Source organism: Anomaloglossus baeobatrachus, chromosome 1, assembly GCF_048569485.1.
Source record: "Anomaloglossus baeobatrachus isolate aAnoBae1 chromosome 1, aAnoBae1.hap1, whole genome shotgun sequence".
Classification (NCBI taxonomy): Eukaryota; Metazoa; Chordata; class Amphibia; order Anura; family Aromobatidae; genus Anomaloglossus; species Anomaloglossus baeobatrachus.
The window spans coordinates 134870918-134892960 of NC_134353.1; the positions used below are offsets into that span (position 1 = coordinate 134870918).

The 22043-nt window shown below is 41.7% G+C and overlaps 1 protein-coding gene across 1 annotated transcript in view; it reads right to left on the bottom strand.

Annotated features, from left to right (window-relative positions):
- The window catches only part of DLC1 (DLC1 Rho GTPase activating protein), a 709032-nt gene that overhangs the window by 36687 nt on the left and 650302 nt on the right, over window positions 1-22043 (bottom strand). Inside the window, 1 exon segment of the mRNA XM_075347073.1 lies at window positions 584-655. Coding sequence (XP_075203188.1) covers window positions 584-655 — 72 coding nt within the window.

Here is a 22043-nt window from a genome sequence, read left to right on the forward strand (position 1 = left end):
GGAACAAAGAGCTCCATCTGCGCAAATAACAACTTTCTGCGCAGCACCCATACTCCACCTCCCGGTAAGCTACATTCAGATTGTAGAGACATACCCCTCATTTTCCTTGTAAGTTTTTGGGAGAAGTGCGCCTTACAATCCGAAAAATACGGTACATTTTACCAAATACTTTTGGTGGTTTATAAAACTGGAAAATATTCATTCTTCCTGCTTGCTACACGAACAAAACATTGAACTAAGAAAAAGGTCAAACTATTCACTGATCTATATGAATTGGTGATGGGCGAATAGTAGTTATTTGTGTTCGGATAATGATTACCGAATACCGAGGACTATTCCATATTCGTCACAACAAGGAACATATTTGGGTTCCCTATTGACTTGTATTAGATTTGTTATTAGTGACGAATACCGGAATATTAGTTTGAGATTTGTTATGAATAATCCGAACACAAATAGTTACTATTTGCCCATCTCTAACATGAAATATTGGCTTTGAGCTACTTATGAATAATGTACAAAAAATTTCGTCTTGCACAAGCAAAGCATGACACAAGAGTGGCTTTATGGCAGAAGCACTTACCTTCATATAATTGTGCATACTGAGGAAACCCCGCTGCTCGTAACCAATCACATGCTTCCTTTGCCTCTATTTCTGCAAGAGAAAAAAAACACAGAATCCCACTGTTAGTGATTTGTGGAGTAACAAGTTCCTTGGTACACCTCCTATGCTCTCTATGGAAACAGTATTACCATGTAAATTCACTACAAGGAGTACACGGCTTTGGCCATTGTCATTCATGGCAGCGACTCTTTTTAGAAGTGAGGATTACTTTCTCTGACTTCCTCTTAATTGTTAGTTAAATCACTTTTAATATACGTGTCTCTTAGCGGTGAATGTTATTCGAACACTTTTAACCTGGTTGACCAAAGAATACTTAAAGGCTTTATGAAATGAGAATTTAGGGCTTTATTTCAAGTATGTGGTTGTCAAATGGTATTGATTAAAACAACTTTTGCGATTGCTTAACATTTTAAAAGCCTTATTTGAAACAGTCCTGAAAATCTTACACTATCCCAAGGCTTAGCATTTTAAGGATCAAATCAATGCTTTCAACCTCCGTGTAACAACATGGCCCATGCTCGTTAACTTAAAAAACAAAAAACAGGAGTTGTTAATTATGATTTTTCCATCTACTCCTAATATCTAAACTCACCCCAAAAATGTTTCCCAAAATTTGGACTTCCTTAATAATCCTCACATAATAAATAACAGACGGCAAACACGGTGAACATTACTTAATTTCCAAACGGTAATCCCAATGGTTTGCATTGTAAAAACACAAAACACACTTAACTTTTTCAACATGAAATGAAACTTTTAACTAATTTTTAGTTATTGTGAAGTTTTAAAGAAGAATAAAAAATATATAGGAAGCCATAAAGCAAATGTAGTAGTTCTCATCTTTTACTCATATATGGCATGGGCAAAGCAAAAAAAAAAAAAAGAAACATAGTACACAAATCTAAAAAAAAACAAAGAACTATAAAATTCTGAAGCAAGAGGCTTATGTGTCGACTCCATATGTGTAGGTATGTAAAAGGCAAGGCTGAAGCGGGAGAGCTAATAAATTGGAAATGACTAGACACATAAATACAGTTGGTGCAGGGGTTGCAGAGGGGCTTGAAAAATGATCAATACTTTAAAGCTCTGCAATAGTTGGGGGTCCTGTTTGAGATTTTGAATCTGGGTCCATGAGCTTCAAGTTACGCCTCTGCTTGGCACCAAGAAATATCTTTGCACTGGCATAGTGAAGACTTTAGTAGTCTCGAAAACTTGATATTTTTCATATTCTTTTAAGAGGTGGTTCACTACTCAGCATTAGTGGCCATATCACGGTAAAAGTCATAGGAAAGGCTTTTCTCAAATACCTTGTGTATACCTTGTGAGTGTCGTAATTGCGGAGTGCTCATCTCCATCAAGTAACCCCCGGGCTCCGGGACCTTTGAGATCCGATAATGTCTCACATCAACTTCCAGTTGACTTGACATCATTGAGGTGGGCCCCATTCTCACTGAGTGATTGGGCTGTGGGCAGAGTTCATCGCACATCACAGCCCAGAATTGCTCCTGCTTGCGGCGCTCTGCAGCGAATGAGAGAGTGCACGAGATGCTGGGCTGCGATGAGCGGTAAAACTCTGCCCACAGCCCAGTCACTTAGGGAGACTGGAGCCCACCTCGGTGATGTCGGGTTAACTGGAAGTTGACGTGACATTACTGGATCTCAGTGGTCACAGAGCCCGGGGGTCACTTGTTGGGGATGAGCGAAGTGCAATAGCGACGCTCAGAGGCAGAATGTGCCACACAAGGTATTTGAGAAAAGCATTGACTATGAGCTTTACAGCGATGTGGCCACTAATGGTGAGTAGTGAATCACCCCTTTAACTATCTATTAAAAGGTGTCAACAATAGAGGACTTCAATTTTTATCTTGACATCCACAAAAGATGCTCAACCGGTGCTAGACATTCAACCCAAGAGTGCTTAAACGAAATCCACCATAAGTCTATAAGTTTATTACCACATATTTTAAACTGCTCTCCCTACTGAGGTCTATGAGAGTTATTTTTTGGTAATTAGATAACAGCCTGGTGTTTTTGGTCCTAACAGCCTAAATTATTTTCTGTATCCCTAATTGAATTTTCAATTCAGTGATACAATTTCTTTATGGAGATGTGTTAGCGATAATGACTATGCACAGCTTCATATCAACTTTTCAAAGTGAAAGGGTGGCATACATGCCAAAGAGAAAGAGCCAGGATGCCATAGAAGTGCAGATCCTTTAGCACTGTGTAAAAAGCACTCTATTAAGTGAAATGAACACTGACTCTTTCACATTTTGCTTAATCAAGCAAACAGGTGGTGAGCAATCAAATTCTCCCTGTTTATCCAGCCCTGACTACATTCAGCCTTCTTGGTGTGCTCGGACAATAAGACTTCATTAGACACAACCGAGTAGACAATATTACCACCTACTTGGTTAAGATACTATTGCTACTCAACATTGACTTGTGACACTTCATCATTTTCTACAAAATCATGTTGGGGTCATTCAAAAAACCTTTAACATTTGACCCCGTAATTTTAACACTTGGAAAATGTAATAATAGGCAGGTCAAGGCCAGCAAACTTATCCATGGACTCCTACAAAAGATCTAGCCAGGAATGCTGCCATTCTTAACCCTCCAGCTCTAATTAGTGAAATGGATTTGGGGAGTACAGAAAGAGTTGTAGGTCACTTCTCATAATCCCAGTGTTTGGGTCTCCGCTCAGTAGCTGTAATGATTTACACATTGATCAAGTCATTAGAGGAAACCAGAGGATGGAGGATGGGGTCTTACTGAATGACAAGTATTTACAAAACTGGGCTTTTGCTGTTTACTTCTGCCTCAGGTTAGAAAAAAAACATGGAACGTAGCACATAGGACTTCAATATGGGTTCAGCTTTTGACAAGTCACCTACTGTAAAAACTAATACGTCTGAAAAGAGCAGGCTCTGGAATTTAATTTACGCAATTTACAGGATTACATAAAAAGATCCCTTGAAAAAGAAAAAGGCAGGACAGAGGCACGTACAGAAAGGAGCTTGTGGATTCCAGCCAACATTTACGAGAGATGAGTTGATACAGAAGAAAGGCTCTTTGGTTACAACATCCTCACAAAGAGGAAATGGCTCACACACTATGTCACCAGCTCATATCGGACAACTCGAGCGTGAACCCAGCTTAAATTCTTATGAAGAATGAAGACAAAAAACAGACTGTAGATTGAGATGTGTGTTCATGGTAAAGGAAACTAACTGTAATATAGAAACACAAGGCTGACATTCAATGATACGGTATCATCAACTGAGATAATTTAAAAGGAGCAACCTACTTTAGGAGATTGTAGGGTTAACCAAACACAACCCCCTTTATTCAGAAGAAGAAATAATAAACCAATATAGATAATGTTCTATATAGCAAAAAAACAAGACCACTTAGATTTCAAAGACAGAATAATGTCTGTCTTGGCCAAAGATTCAAGAACTTAGAAGGCTAGGTATCGGAATATCGTGTTCAGTATTCTAATCAAATGTATCACATGGACCTTCCCATACACATAAGATAGCTATCGGCCAAACGACCGTTTGGTCAACAGCTATCTCTTCCCAAGTTCCCCATATAGAGGATTCATGGCCGACCACCTCCGTGTTCTCTATGAGAGAGCCATAGCCAGAATCATTCTCTGGTAGCGGCTTATTTCCTGGAGAACAAAAACAATGGCAGTTAGAAATCGGATTGGATGATTCTTTACTCCAACATCATCTATGTGGGGAGAGTCAAGAGTCCCCCCAAGCACATAAGACCAGTGATCCAATGTGTTCACAACAATGACATGCATTTATATATATATATATATATATATATATATATAGATATATACAGTACAGACCAAAAGTTTGGACACACCTCATTCAAAGAGTTTTCTTTATTTTCAGGACTCTAAAAATTGTAGATTCACATTGAATAAATAGCCAACAGTGTCACCAGCAAAACGCCCCCATACCATCACACCTCCTCCTCCATGCTTTACGGTGGGAACCAGCCATGTAGAGTCCATCCGTTCACCTTTTCTACAAAGACACGGTGGTTGGATCCAAAGATCTCAAATTTGGACTCATCAGATCAAAGCACAGATTTCCACTGGTCTAATGGCCATTCCTCATGTTCTTTAGCCCAAACAAGTCTCTTCTGCTTGTGGCCTGCCCTTAGCAGTGGTTTCCTAGCAGCTATTTACCATGAGGGCCTGCTGCACAAAGTCTCCTCTTAACAGTTGTTCTAGAGATGAGAAGGTATGTCCAAACTTTTGGTCTGTACTGTATATATATATATATATATATATATATATATATAAAATAGAATGCGAAAAATGCTCAGTTAAACAATTGTCTGGTGAATTGTCATTTTGCCAACAGAGGCCATACATATAGTTAGTGTGCATAATGGACACTAAAGTCATTCAAACTGGACTTAGCTGATCAATGACATCGGAACAAGGATAAATGATTTTTCTGAAAACACACTGAGAAAGAAACATCTTTAGACTTGTAGATGATCATTTTATATATGGTAGTCCTCTTTTCACATGGTTAGAAGTTTGATTTTGGTCATCTTAAAGTATCCATTGTTAAATTGTATCCAACCAACACTCATTATGGTTAATACTATCCAAGTATATCAGCTTTTTAGTGTCTAGAGGCAAAGAAATACTGTATTTTTCGGACTATAAGATGCACTTTTTTCCCCAACAATTTTGGAGGAAAGAGGTAAGTGCATTTTATAGTCTGTGGCTATGGGGGCTGGTGGTGGCGGAGGAGCAGTTCACAGGTGCAGTGTGGCAGAAGGCAGAAGTAGGCATTAGCACTAACAGTGTGCCCACAGATAAAGAAAATGAATATTCAATGCTCCCCGCGACTCCATAATCAAACTCTACTCTTGGCACTGAATCAGCACCGAGAGGTGGGTGTGATTATTGGAGTGAGGAGCAGTGAATATATATTTTCTTTAATAGCGTGCACACGTGATTACATAACTGATGGCTTCCTGCAGTGGCAGGGGCGGAGAGAGCACATGTGTCTGCTATAAAAGAGAATGGATATTCACTGCTGCTTACTTCCATAATCCGGGGTGTGCAGAGCAGTGAAAATTACTGAAGCTGACAATGAGTAACTGGAGGCGCATGGCAGTAATGTCATGCACTACACCGCTTACACAATGAAGTCACTTGCCGGCATCAAAGAGGACACCGCACACAGGTGGGTGTGTATAATTTTTTATTTGTTTGTGTACGGCCTAATTGGAAGCACATAAACCAGGATGGGTCCATGATGAGGGACATATATACCAGGATGAGGGATATATATATACCAGGAAGGGTATCATATACCAGGATGAAGGACATATATACCAGAATTGTCCCAAGATGGGGATCATATATACCAGGATGTGACCAAGATGAGAGCCATATATACCAGGATGGAACATACTGTATATACCAGGATGAGGGCAATATATACCAAGGTGTGAGATCACATATACCAAAATGAGAGACATATCTACTTGGATGAGGGCCATATATACCAGGATGGGGACCATATATAACAGGAAGTGCCCAAGATGAGAGCCATATATACCAGGATGGAACATATATACCAGGATGAGGGCAATATATACCAGGATGTGAGATCACATATACCAAAATGGGGGACATATCTACTTGGATGAGGGCCATATATGCCAGGATGGGGACCATATATAACTGGAAGTGCCCAAGATGAGAGCCATATATACCAGGATGGAACATATAAACCAGGATGAGGGCAATATATACCAGGATGTGAGATCACATATGCCAAAATGGGAGACATATCTACTTGGATGAGGTCCATATATACTAGGATGGGGACCACAACTATACCACAGTGATCTGCAATCTTCATAAACAGTACTGGGTTTTCCTGATCTACCACTCTTAGATGTTAGGCTATGTTCAGATCACATCTGAGCCTCCATAAGACACATGCCAGGGAAATTCCTGACCTATACCTCCCAAGGAAGGCACAGTATACTTTTTTGTGATTGTCCACTGTATGCACAGTCAGACCATTTTTATATACCATCATGGCAGAGAAGAGATAAGCAAAGTCTTCTGTCCTCATTTGGTGGTGATGAGGCCTGTGGGTATGTTTAGCATATGTTGAGGGAGATTTCTCAACACCAACTTCAACTATAACACATAAGCGAGTTGTGAACACACCCAAAAGTTGGCTAAATACATTAGATAGATGGCTAAAAACAACTCACTTAACTCCTATATACACGAGAATGCTCAGCTATGGCAACCTCTATGAGAGCCTCGGCCAGAATTCTCTGTCAGCAGCTTATCTCCCCACTGACAAAAAAGGCTTAGGTGAGTGAATTTGAACAGTCTGATCATTAACCTCAACATTTCTTATATGGGGACCATTGGGAAGCCCCATAGCTACTACATGGTCATTTGATCCCATTGGCAGATTTGGACAACTTTTATTTAATGTAAATGGGGGCCTTAGGAGTCCAGCGGCAACAATGCAATAAAGCATTTCCACAGCAGTAATCACCAGTCAAAATGTATGGCTAGCTACAAATTTCTCTAACAAATATACTACTGTGCACTGAAATGCTAAGGCATGCAAACATTGAATATAGGAATTTGGACATGCATTACTGCTAAGAAAATAAATTAAAAAATTGAGACACTTAAGAGCATAAAAAAGGCCAGTTCTAGGTGAGCCCAGCAACCAAGGTCAAGGCGTATTTATTTTTAATGTGTCCCTTGCTGGCTACAAATTTCCCCAGCAAAAACATATGTGAGCCCAGCAGCCAGCATCAAGGCATATCTCTTTTTAATGGGTCTTTTGCTGGCTACAAATTTCCCCAGCAACAACAGTTTTTTAATAAAGAGTTTCAGAAGATTATCAATGCTCTTGGAAATATTTTTTTTTTACATTGTAGAATTTAGTAAATATAGTCATAGTCAAAATGTATGGCTAGCTACAATTTCACAAACAAATATACCGCTGCACTCTGAAATGCTAAGGCATGCAAACATTGAATATAAGAATTTGGACATGCATTACTGCTAAGAAAATAAATAAAAAAACCGAGACACTTAGAGCATAAAAAAGGCCAGTTTTAGGTGAGCCCAGCAGCCAGCGTCAAGGCGTATCTCTTTTTAATGTGTCCCTTGCTGGCTACAAATTTCCCCAGCAACAACAGTTAATTAATAAAGAGTTTCAGAAGATTTGCAATGCTCTTGGAAATATTTTTTTTTTTGCATTGTAGAATTTAGTAAATATAGTCATAGTCAAAATGTATGGCTAGCTACAAATTTCACAAACAAATATACCGCTGCACTCTGAAACGCTAAAGCATGCAAACATTGAATATAAGAATTTGGACATGCATTATTGCTAAGAAAATAAAAAAAAATTGAGACACTTAGAGCATAAAAAAGGCCAGTTTTATGTGAGCCCAGCAGCCAGCATCAAGGCATATCTCTTTTTAATGTGTCCCTTGCTGGCTACAAATTTCCCCAGCAACAACATATGTGAGCCCAGCAGCCAGCATCAAGGCGTAGCTCTTTTAAATATGTCCCTTGCTGGCTAAAAATTTCCCCAGCAACACATATGTCAGCCCAGCAGCCAGCATCAAGGCGTATCTGTTTTTAATATGTCACTTGCTGGCCACAAATTTCCCCAGCAACAACAGTTTTTTAATAAAGAGTCTCTGAAGACTAGCAACGTCCTTGGAAATATTTTTTTTTACATTGTAGAACTTAGTAAAAGTTACAACTTCTACATTTAGTTTGTAAAAAGTATGTATATTATATTGTCATGTATACGGACATAGAGAGAGCCACTAGTTTTCTAGCCTAGTTTGTCTTTTGAAAATTACAGAACAAAGATAAGATCTTATTGTTTGCTAGGAATTCTGGAAGATGCAGCACATAACATGCACCAGGAAATCTCTCCTGTACTGCTGTATTGTAATACGCATGCAACAGGCAAACGAGGGGGAAGGAAACAGGAAATTTTTATTGGAAGCAGCCTTATTTGTTAGATGGGTTCACAAAGCTAGGTTTGTGCTTCTAAATGAAGTTTTGCTGATCTCTTTTGTGTATAGAGCTGGGAACTATTAGGCTATATTAACACGCTTCCTGGGACTTGAGGACCACATCCTAGAACTTGCACATAAATGATAACATTTTCCAAGCCAAAGAACTTACATTTTTTGATAAAATAAAGTTACGAATATTTTCTAATTAAAAGAGAGTCAAACAACTTAAAACCATAATAGTTCTCCGTTGTACCGTCCAAATTTTAAAGTAATGAGAAAAAAATCCCCTAAAGTACCAAGGGGAATCACATACTTTGTCATAATAAAGGAATGTACTACCATGAAATAATTGAAGAAAAGATTTTTTTTAGTAGGATATAACTAAATTTAAAATGACATGTCGTTCATTAAAAAGTCAACGAAGGAAAGGCCTAGTCCTCCCGAAAGAGATCCAGAATGAGGGGCCCCAATTGGCTATTACGGAATTTATCAATAGTTTATCGGCCAGAAAATTCATTCATAGGACAAATATTACAGGATTTATGGCAACTGCTTGCCACAAAGTTATTCTTAAAGGGGTGGTTCACTACTCTGCAATTGTGGCCTGTAAAACTGATGGGGTAGGCTTTTTCTAAATACCTTGATCAGCCAATTCTGCCTCTGAGCGGCACTATTGCAGTCCATTCATGCCCACGAAGTGACCCCCCCCCGGGCTCCGTGACCTCTGGGATCCGGTGGTGTGACGTCAACTTTGAGTTGACCTGACATCACCGTGGCTGACCCTGGTCTTCCTGAGTGACTGGGCTGTGGGTGGCGTTTCACTGCTTATCACAGCCTAGCGTCACAGCGCAGCATGTCGTTCACGCTCTCCTTCACTGCAGAGCGCCAGAAGCAGAAGCGGTGAAACACCGCACACAGGCCAGTCACTCAGGGAGACTGGGGCCGGACGCGGTGATGTCAGGTCAACCGGATCTGAGAAGTCATGGTGCCCCAGGGTGTCACTTCATGGGGATGATTAGACTGCGATAGCGCCACCCACAGGTAAAATTGACTGAACAATATACTTTGAAAAAGCCTTCCCCATCAGTTTTACAGGGATTTGGCCACTATTGCAGAGCAGTGACCCACCTCTTTAACATTGATGGTCATAATCTAATAGTATGTTTTTGGTCTCTAAATGTTATTTCTACAACCATAGTATCTACAACATTTTACTCAATTTGTTTTTACAAATCGAGATTTGTAATTTCATTCTAATTTTGGATTTTCCTTGGCAAAAAGGTTTCAATCATTGCACTTTTTTTTTTTTAAATCCTGTTTATAAAGAAATTGTTGGTGATAGATTATGTTTTTGTGAATGGCGGGATAACTGTTGTGTTTATTAAATGTCTGTTGGTTAACTTGGGGAGTTTAAGAACAAAAGTCAAACAGATGGCACCGCAACCTAGAACTCAGACATCCTCCTGGCCATTCTGGCTCCTTGGAACAGCAGGGGAAGATTTGCTTATCATCACTCCTGACTCTTTCAGGGATACTTGCCCCGCCAGATGTTGTGAGTATGTACAGATCCACTTCTGTTTCCTATCAGCCAATCTCACCAGGTCTTGTCACCATAATACATGGTCAATTCTCAACAGTATGCTTTGGCCACTTAGCATAAGTCAGAGTAGTAATGGTTCATTTTTCTTATTTTTTACGCTAGTGCTTGCTTGTCAACTCTTCATGACCCTCCTAAAAAGCAACCCAGCCTGTAGATATACAATTCTGCTTATGTAAGTCCGGTATTGCTGATAATTTTATCCAACTTGCTGAAAAAGCCAATGTTTTCTTCTGCCATTTCCTCCCCGCTTCCTTCTTACTCCTTTGTACTTGAGCGTACTTACGATGAGATTAGAGAATTCAATAAAGGGTCTTTTGTGTGCCTTTGAGAGTCAGATGTACAGAGCCAGTTAGTAGAAGAGGAAGGCATACTCTAATAACACAATTCCTAGAAGGAGATGGCATGCCAGCCCTTTCACAGCAACGTGATGACAGTTGAAGAATTACTTCATTTGCATCACTGACTGCGGCTTTGTACTCGAGGTTGACATTCTCAAAAGTTGCACAGGCATTTAGAGCTTTCTAGCAAGACTGTACGTGTACAGTACAAAGTATATACAAAGTAGTACCACATACCAACAAAGTGTTAGGAGACTCACATACCACTGCCACACAGCAAACGGATCAGACTTCAATGGCTTACCGCCAATGACCTGTTATCCAGGAGCCCCAGGAAATTCCAGCACAGAGAGCATTCATATAGTCACTACAGTATATATATATATATGTATATATATATATATATATATATATATATATATATATATATATATATATATACAGGTATAATATATCTTTGTACCGTGTTGGCCAGGAGTGATGAAATAATTGTTTAAAAGAATTGTTTAAAAGAACAGAGAGTCCTCAGTGGTTGATACCTTTTAATGGCTAACTGAAAAGATGGTAATAAAGGCAAGCTTTCGAGATTACGCAGGTCTCTTCATGAGACCTTAGTAGTCTTGAAAGCTTGCCATTATTACCATCTTTTCAGTTAGCCATTAAAAGGTATCAGCCACTGAGGACTCTCTGTTCTTTTAAACAAATGTTATATATTTATACACATGCACAAGACATAAGCGGCAATTCGAAAAGAGGAAGGCTTCACCCATCATCATAGTACAACTACTGTAAATGCAAAACCTTTTAAGGGAATCTCAGCAGGATTTTACCCCGAAAAGCTATTTATATGCGCATGTTGCTCTTTCAAAGGCGAGTCCAGCAAGACAATCAATACAATTATGTAATTGATTGTAATTGATTGATAATGGCCAGCCCATTCCTCCATTATTGAGAAGTCAGATGGTACCTCTGACTTCAAGATCCTTCTAAGTGGCAGCCTCTATCCAGTGCACCTTCATGCAAAGGAGGTCTTAGCCAAGCAGGAGAAAATGTCACTAGGCTGGGAATAGAGCTGGAGTGACAGAGGCTTCAGATCTACAGCCTCCTTTGTTGAATTCTCAGTAATGGAGGAACAGACTGGCTATGTATAAATATTGCTGGACCTGTCTTTGAAAGATTATATATATATATATATATATATATATATATATATATATATATATATATATATATATTTGGGATTGTGAAATCCGGCTGACAGATTCCTTCTAAATGTATTACATATAATTACCAATTAAAACTTGAAATAGTTGTCTGATTTTCTTTCTTCAGGAGCGCCAAATCATTAAATATTCCTTGCTAAGCTCTTAGGTGATGATCATTTAGAGTGTGAGGTGCGTTCGCTTCCAGTATGGGTCACACAATGCTAGTGGCTATATCTACATTTGCTAATAGCCTTTTAGCTCAGTGATAAGATTAGCTAATTATTCCCATCTGTTTCGGATCATACATGTTCACAGGAAACAGTAAAGAAATTTCCATCTTTATCTTTTATCTAGTAAGAGAGCGCCAATATCAGCTTTCCAAAGCCCACCAGGACCGATTGCAGAAAGACACATTTACATATTACAATTTTCAACAGCTAATTTGAATTGGTAGGCACATTCTTTATGACATACGGTAGAAAGATATGAGTTTGTTAAAGAAGTTGCCCACTATTTTAACATTGATGGGCTATCTTAGGGATAGGTCATCAATGTCTGATTGGCCAGGGTCTGACATGTGGCACCCCTGTCGATCAACCGTCTTCTGATAGTCTCTCTAGAGAGTTACGTGTTCGCACGCGCGAACACGTAAGAGATAGTTTGGCAGCACGCACCGCTGAGGAGCCAGCTCTCCTTAAACCGATACCCAGACATTTCCATGCTTTTTATAATTGTGATCCTTCTGGGTTTAAAGTTCGTGGAATTGAACAGGTTAGGATGGGGTCTAGAGGTGGCGATATGAAGCGCCTTCTGGCGCAGCGCGAATGTCGCTGGATTCACATCTTGGGCACACTTAAACCTAGTGGCCTTAATGAGCAGCAGAGCTTTGCTCCTTTTTTATAAATTTACTCTGGATTTTTTTGAGTCCTTAGTTTTAATTTTGTGTGTCATTTTATTATTCTTATATATGTTTTTCTATTCCTGTTTCTATTAGGTGTCAGGGATTTTTTTACTCATACAACAGATGTCGTCATCTTTTTTGGAGCGAAAAACAAGTTATGTCTCATACCAGCCTATAAATGCCGTTTTTCTCCTCCTATATGTATCGCAATGTTACGACTGTCATCTGTGTATGGAATTAACCTTATGTATAATTTCTGCTCCTATACTTACTCCCCTTACGTCTTCTTAAACATTGTCTGCCCGTGACATGCTACTGCGCATGCGCGCCGTGGACTGACAGCTGGGGCGCATCCCAGAAGGCTTCAGTGAGTGGTGAGGGCGGGATTACGTGACGTCACCAGGGATTTCCCTGACCCGCGTCACCACTCTGAGGCCGGAAGTGATGCGCTTGCGGCGTCTGCTCACGCCGTGCATGCGCAATTCTGATAGTTATTTCACGGTCACTTTGGGCTATAAATTGCCCGACACACATGTTTACTGCATGGCCCCCTGAGGAAGCCCTACGCGAAACGCAGCGTCGGGGCCCCCTGGACACCAATTGCCGTGGGTTGTCTAATATGGGTGAGCAACTTTGACTTATATTTCACATGATATTGTGGCCGCGGTTTGTCCCTGACTTGCAGCTGGTTAATCCTTATTACCTGCATGTGCTAGGCTCTCCACGCCTGAATCTCCCCACATATACTTATTTACTGGAGGGTGTGGGTTTCCTTTCCCCCCCTGCGTCCGTGCTTTCTGGACATCTTGACAGGCAGCTATTTTGACATGGGGGATGTATATTGCATCTGTATACGTATTATATGCATGTCATAGATGTCCTAAGCGCGGTTGCTATGGGGATTCCCACACCTAGTAGGGGTTAATGTACCCTATTGATTCTGTGGCTGATTCAGGCGTCGATAGTACCTGACTTTATTACCATTTATATGAGGTGCACCTTGTGCGTGTCAGCTGCAATTCTGGTACACTCTGCATTGTGGCCACTACACTATTTGCGCTCCCAGGTCACTTTATCCACGGTAACTTTGCTGCCCTACTTGTTTGCACTTTATCTCTCCCCCTCTTTTACACAGTGTGTGGTTTTTATCATATATTACATCTAATAAAGCTATACTTTTAAATTCTCTTTGGAATATGACTCCATTTTTTCTGATTATTTGTCTTCTGATAGTAGCTGCGGCCGGTTACTGCACATCTGCCTCCTATCAATTTGAAAGGGAGGTGGATTTGAAGTACCCGGCCATGGCTGTGCTCTGTATAACCCCATCCATACCACTGATTGACAGCTTTCTGTATACACTGTGCACAGGCAAAAAGCTGACAATCAGTGGAATAGGCTTATACAGAGCTAACAAATAAGGATACCTACATGGCAGAAGGTTTATTAATTAAGGTACCGTCACACTAAGCAACTTACCAGCGATCCCAACAACGATAGGGATCGCTGGTAAGTTGCTAGGAGGTTGCTGGTGAGATGTCACACTAGCGACGCTCCAGCGATCCCACCAGCAACCTGACCTGGCAGGGATCGCTGGAGCGTCGCTACACAAGTTGCTGGTGAGCTCACCAGCAACCAGTGACCAACCCCCAGCGCCGCGTGGAAGATGCTGCGCTTGGTAACTAAGGTAAATATCGGGAAAACAACCCGATATTTACCTTGGTTACCACTGCACGGAGCTACACGTGCAGAGAGCAGGGAGCAGCGCACACTGAGCGCTGGCTCCCTGCTCTCCTAGTTACAGCACACATCGGGTTAATTACCCGATGTGTGCTGCAGCTAAATGTGCACAGAGCAGGGAGCAGCGCACAATGCTTAGCGCTGGCTCCCTGCTCTCCTAGTTACAGCACACATCGGGTTAATTAACCCGATGTGTGCTGCAGCTACATGTGCACAGAGCAGGAGCCGGCACTGACAGTGAGAGCGGGGGAGGCTGGTAACAAAGGTAAATATCGGGTAACCAAGGACAGGGCTTCTTGGTTACCCGATGTTTACATTGGTTACCAGCCTCCGCAGAAGCCGGCTCCTGCTGCCTGCACATTTAGTTGTTGCTGTTTCGCTGTCACACACAGCGATCTGTGCTTCACAGCGGGACAGCAACAACTAAAAAATGGCCCAGGACATTCAGCAACAACCAACGACCTCACAGCAGGGGCCAGGTTGTTGCTGGATGTCACACACAGCAACATCGCTAGCAACGTCACAAAAGTTGTTCGTTAGCAGCGATGTTGCTAGCGATGTTGCTTAGTGTGACGGGGCCTTTAGTCTTTTAATGATAATCTACTGCTGATAAAGTGGAGATATTATCAAACTACACCAAACAGCATAGTAAGTGACTCATCGCTGGAAACAGGGTCTCTGCCCTTTCATCATACTGCTCTGATTAGCGAACAAGGACCTGGTGACAGATTTACCGTAATTTAAAACAGTCAGAAGCATTCAGAGGGCTGTTCTCCTCCAAGACTGTCGTCAGTCAGATTTTTGCTAATTGAGGTGGATTTAGCACATGGAATACCGATCAATACTCCATAAGTGCTGTTGCCCTTCAAACAACTGTCACCATTTCTACTGGTCAGGAAGGAGAAGTGGCGTCATGGGTTCTACACCACTAAGAACAGTGTGAACATTTTGTATACAAATATTAAAAGTTCTACAAATTGAGCTTCTCCTTCAAAACAAAATCTCAATGTCTAAAGATCCTCATACACAATGGACTACCAATGGCCGAACCCACTGATATGCAAGTCCACTTATGTATGGAGGAGTCCAGAGACGGCTGCAGCGATAGCGATCTATTGTGTGTGGGGCCCCTGAATTATAAATGATCACGTTTACATAAGAAAAGGGAATGTGCGCCATCATAAAAGGCTCGTGTCCATCAATAGGCTCATTTATCATAAAGCAACTTTTAGCATATTGGTGACAGCAGGAAGCCATTCAGGGGCAACATAGATATCGGTGTTTTCAATAACAGTCAGAGGAAAAAGACAAATAAACAAAGTCATTCATTCACTCCCTCAGCCACATGGCCTGGTCCTCCCATTCATCTGCTAAAAACCTATGGCCCCCTTCTCCCCCGCCACCGCTGGAGGGGAGAAACTGCACAGACTGAGAGGAGCCAGGTGCTTGGGCCTAGGTGGCACCTTCTGGAATTCGTGCAGGACCATCTTGAACTAATATGCCTGATATGAAACAGTGTAGACTAAAGACTAGTCCGAGCGGAGTGACAGGATTACCGGAGTATAAAGAACAAGGCAGGCATATATACTATATATTAAGTCTACCAGGTCCCACTACTGGATGCTACTTCACATTTAGCATTACTCCTAGTCTTACTCTGACTTTGTTGGTGAGACATTGTGTGTGATGTCTTACATACTTTACAGATTATTATCCAATGCGACTGTGCTTTACAGAATTATGGGTGGTTGCCGGTCAGACGTGTCTCTCCTGCCGTGATCGGCTTACATTAATAGTCCTGGGGAAATCTCACAACCTTAAAATTCTTCCATATTCGTCAACCTTGTGGTCAAACATAATAAACAATGAGAAAGACTACCCTGACATCCTGTGCACCACACACGTGGATATTTACACTGCGCTCCAGCTCCCTGTCTGTCAATGTTTAAGAACAAGGAAGAACTATGTCAGGAATGGCCAAGAAAAGATGTACATGAGTCCAATAACCTGCGAGAAAGTACAATATTATAAAAAGATTAGAGAAAACCAGTACATACGGCCAAAGATACAAAAAAAGTCCAATCATGCCATATCATTATTATTTTCTTTTATTAGCTTTTGGATTTTTAATCTTTCTTAATGTAAGCAACTGATCCTGATTTCACCTTCCTCTAGAAATCAGTGAAATGAACAGTAAAGATTGGTGTTTGTATCAACACGAACTTTACAAAAAAATCACTGTTCAGGTTCGGCTGCTTTACGCATGTAAACCCCACACTTCAGCATCGCTGTGCTCGGGTATGATCGTTGCTCGGCCCAGTGCGAGCCGCTTGCAGTGTATGAATGGCTCACACTGGGCGAAAAATCAGCTTTATCAGATGCAGTGTGTACAAATAAGAAACCTGCCCATCCTCCTCCGGAAGTGCTCTGTTTATGGCTGGCTGTATGTGGGCGGAGACTCAAACTGCCCAATCAGTGAACTCCAGTGGATTTCACATCAAGTCCGGGTTAGGCTCTTTTCACACTACGTTTATTTAACATGCGTCCTGAACGTTTTTTTAACGCAGAAACGGATCCAGTGCAAATGCGTTTTCATTTCAATGTATTTGCAATGGACTTGCGTTAACATGCGTTCACCTGCGTTTGCGTGCGTTATAGTGAGGATCCAGCGACTTGCAGTTTTTTAACATCTTTCAAAAACGCTACTTGTAGCGTTTTTGAGCTGCGTCCAACTTCTGCAAATTACTGGATCCTGACTAAACAGCATGCAAACGCATGTGAACGCTGGCGTGCTGCTGGCAGGATCCTGCTTACTCTACTGAGCATGCCCAGAAGCCAGCCTCCGTGATCAGTCTATCTCTCTCCTCCCTCTCTGTCTCTCCCCCTCTCTCTCCTCCCTCTCTCTCTGTCTCTCCCCCTCCCTCTCCCCCACCTGAGAGCTGCGGACACTCGTAACCAAGGTAAATATCGGGTAACCACTTATCTTAGTTACCCGATGTTTACGTTGGTAGCGTGTGCAGGGAGCCCAGCTCCTAGCAACTGCAGACGCTCGTGACCAAAGTAAATATCGGGTATCCAAGCAAGTATACCCGATGTTTACCTTGGTTACGAGCCTCGCAGCTGTCAGATGCCGGCTCCCAGTCTGGCACGTTTAGTTCCCCTCACTCCCGATCACATGACTCCAATGCCCGCCCCTAAACATCCAGTGACAGGATCCTGCAAAATAAGACATGCGTTTGCATGCATTTTTTGCTGTAAAAGCAGGATCCGCTTTTGCAGCAAAAAAACGTTCAGGACGCATGTTAAAAAGACGTAGTGTGAAAGCAGCCTTAAGAGCAGAACTTTAGTTACAGTCTATTTACCTGCTGAACCGAATTTCAATGGGTCCGCTCATCTCTACTGGTGACAGATCCCCTTTAAGCTAGCTTCATACACCCAATATTCACGATCAGATATCTGCATCAAAGTCTGGACCGGTGCAGGTCTCCTGACCCAAATTCTACCGCTATATACTTATGTGGCTATTGAATTTGGGTCCGGGTTCCAGTGAGAAGCCCAGACATTGCTGTTAGCAGTTAAAGGGAACCAGTCAGGTGCAATATGCACCTATAACCATGAGAAGTTCTGGGTGCCTATTTCTATTCCCTGCCTAACTATCTTTGTATTTAGTAGCATAGATACAGAGATTTTTAGAAAACGTATTTCTAAAGATCCTTTTTGATATGCTAATAAGCGCAGGAACTAGTCGCAAGGGCGTTAGTTCCTGTACTCATTCGCCCTCTTAACATGTTACCAATCCCACTGGGGTGTGCTAACATGCTATTCAATGCCCATTGCCAGCGTCATCACCAGCAGTGACGCGCGTATCTGCCTGTTGCTACAGCCTCAGCCGATGGGCACGGCATATGATCAGATCACCGCACTTCTAGTCATGCGCATTATGAAGCCGGGTGTACGCGTCCCGGCTTCAGAGAGGTCTAGCGGGCATGACCGGAAGTGACGGGGACTTCTGATCATGCATACTGGCTGGTGTCTGAGGCTGTAGCAACAGACAGGTATGCGCCTCACCGCTGGTGACAATGCTGGCAGCGGGAATTGAGTAGCATGTTAACACGCCCCATCGACTAGTCCCTAGCCTCATTAGCATATCATAAAAGATCTTTAGAAATACTTTTTCTAAAGATGTCTTTATCTATGCTAGTGTATACAGGGACGGTTAGGCAGGGATTAGCAATATGCACCCAGAACTGCTCGTGGTCCTGGGTACATATTGCACCTGACAGGTTGCCTTTAAGACATGAGAAAACCTATTCCTTCCTATAATATTAGCTTGTTGGCCAATTCATAATGAATTTAACTACTTGTTGACCCTGTTTTTACAGTGTCAAGGACAAGAAGTTATATTTAGGAACGGCTATCTGAATGTGAATTAAAAATGTCATGGTTCTCAGGAATCTCGTCTGGCTGACAGCAGCTACCACAGTGCGCCCGTCCACTGCCGGTGATAAGATGGTATTGAAAACCATCATGATGCATTATGATTACACTGTAATAGTCCTTGGCATGATGTAGACATTAGCCTTTTTAGACTACAAAAAATGCTTTATTAATATCTTAATAAAACAAGGCATGGGGGTCATGTAGGGTGGACCACAAAGGGGGAAAGAAGAGATGCCACATCCCCTGCCGCTGAAGCATCACCACTCGCCTAGTTTCTATAGCGATGCCGTCACGTTGGCACACAGGACCGCAGCAGGCACCATGTATGTCAATGTGCTGTAAGTATGGGGGCGCATCAGAGTATCGGGGAGGTCACAGGTAAGCAATGCTTCTTAGAACTTCACCCACCTCTCTGGACACTTTTTGATTATTAATAAAACTTGTGAAAGGAATGTATAACTATTGACACTGGAATATTTTTCCTTCAAAAGTAATTATTATACAATACTTTATATATTGGTGTTATTTCATTCAAGCAAAGGAAGAGGAAACATCTGAAGGTATTATTATGTTTAGAATGCTTTTTTGTCATATACATTGCACGTCAGGGTGGGTCTGGCATTGTCTGGAGCCTCTAGGAGTCCGCAGGCATTGCATCATTTCCTCCTTCCTCTCACTAGGGAGGATAGAAGTACAAGACCCCTTGTTTACCGCTGCTGATCATCCTGTTCAAAGCAGCATCCTAGTTTTCAAGCCAAAATAGACACCACCCAGAAACTGTATGCCGCCAGTCACCACGGTAGATGGATTTAATATCAGGAATTTTCTCAAAATAACATCACATTTTGACAGGAAACCTATTTCAGGTTGGACAATTCACACTAGTACAACTGTATGAAACATAGGGCTCAAGATGGCCATAAAGTCCTCCTAATAACATAGGCAACGTATGTTCAACGATGTGGTGCCCAAGGTTTCACGCACAGAATGGTGATACAAATTTGTCTCATGTGGATTAGTAATTTGAAGACTATATCCCTATATACTGTGTCCATACTGAATCTGTATGGTCCACCAATTTTATACAGAGGCCAGAGATTCATGATCAAGGATGTGAGGAACAGTTGTGCATGTAGGTATCCTTAATTGGCACTGCTTCACTGGCAAACTAGACCCCACACGATGGTCTGGTAAATGGACCTTTATGAATCACATCAGCTGCTGTTGAGGGTCTAAGATTTTCTCTGTGCATAAGCCCTTCAAGGGGTTGTTAAGCTACATGATTTTGATGACCTATATTCTTGGCACTATACATTGGATGGAGCTGTGATATTTGGTGTCAGGTAGTGTTCACATCCAATCTCTGTTGAAGCTAATAATAGCTGATGGATGGCAATGCTGGGAGTCAGACCACCACTGAGCTTATAATGATGACATATCATAAGAACAGGTCATCCATATCACATGCCTGTACAATCCCATTAAAGTGTTAAAGCAAAGGTTATCATGACTTTTAGTTAATATAAGTATGTTAAGTATGAAGGAAATGTGATCCAAGTAGAGATGGCTCAGCCTACCCTCATTGGTCCAGTGGTAGGCTTCTTGCTTGGGATATAAGAGGTCCAAGGTTCATATCCCGGACAGAGCCCATGCACTCTGTTGGATGCCGACCATTTGGTTGTTCAAATTCTTCAGCTATGCCTACATATGCTCATCGACGGGAGAAGCCCATGCACTGTCTTTTCTTTTTTGATTTTTTATGACTTATGGTGATAAGTTCAGGGGGTCTTTTTGATTTTTTATGATTTATGGTGACAATGTACAGAGATTTGACACCTTCAGGGGGTCTTTTTTTTATGATTTATGGTGACAATGTACAAAGATTTATTGGTTTGTTATTGGATGGAGCTGTGATATTTAGTCCTGGTCAGTGTTTACATCCAATCTCTGTCGGAGCTGATAATAGCTGATCGATGGCAGTGCCAGGAGTCAGATCACCACTGAGCTTATAATGATGACATATCATAAGCACAGGTCATCCATATCACATGCCGGGACAATCCCTTTAAAGCTTGAAGGCAAACGTTATCATGACTTTTACTTAAAGGGAACCTGTCACCACATTCTAACATGCTGTATATAAGAGCCTAGGCCGGGGGTATAACATAAAAAACACTTTATAATACTTACCTAACGGTCGCATGGTGGGCCTTATGGGCGTCTCTGTTGTTCGGTGTGGGCATCTCCCCTTTCAGCCATCTTCGTCCTGAAGCCTGTGTGCATGACGCGGCTACGTCATACACACTCGCCAATCCTGCGCAGGCGCACTACAGTACTTTGATCTGCCCTCCTCAGGACCTGAATGCTGGCGAGTGTGTATGACGTTGGACCCGTCAAGCACTGTGGCTAGAGAAGGAAAACAAAGATGGCCAAAAGAGGCGGCGCTGGGACCGGACAACAGAGATGCCCATAAGGCCCACGCGCGACCATTAGGTAAGTATTATAAAGTGTTTTTTATGTTATACCTCCGGCCTGGGCTCTTATATACAGCATGTTAGAATGCTGTATATAAGAGTCCGGTGGTGGTGGCCGCAGCTTATAGGCCAAAAAAGTGGTGACAGGTTCCCTTTAATATAAAGTTGTTATGAAGAAAATGTGATCCAAGTAAAGATGGCTCATATTTATGTTTGTGTTCCAACAGCGCCTCTAGTGGTCAAATTGTGAACAGCAATGAGCACGTAAATCCGTAAGAATACCTGATAACATTCAGAAAGAATATTTAAGAATGTACCACAACGTAAAGACCAAGTGTCACAAACTCTTCTACAGCCAATGAGAAAAGTGCATTTTCAAAAATAAGTGTCGAATACCTAAATAAAGGAATGTTACCGATATGCCAACACATCTGCTAAAACTTTTCCACACATTCTTTTCATGCTGAATCTGTCAAGGAAATCTATGCAGAAAATGGTCAGGTGATATGAAAGGGACTGCCACCATCTGCTATGATGGGAAAGACAGCATGGCAGAACTAAGTTGGTAGGTTAAAGACATCACCTAACACCAATTAGCCACGCTGCAGACCAGCAATAGCCTGCGGGCCAGATGGATGCTGAATTAT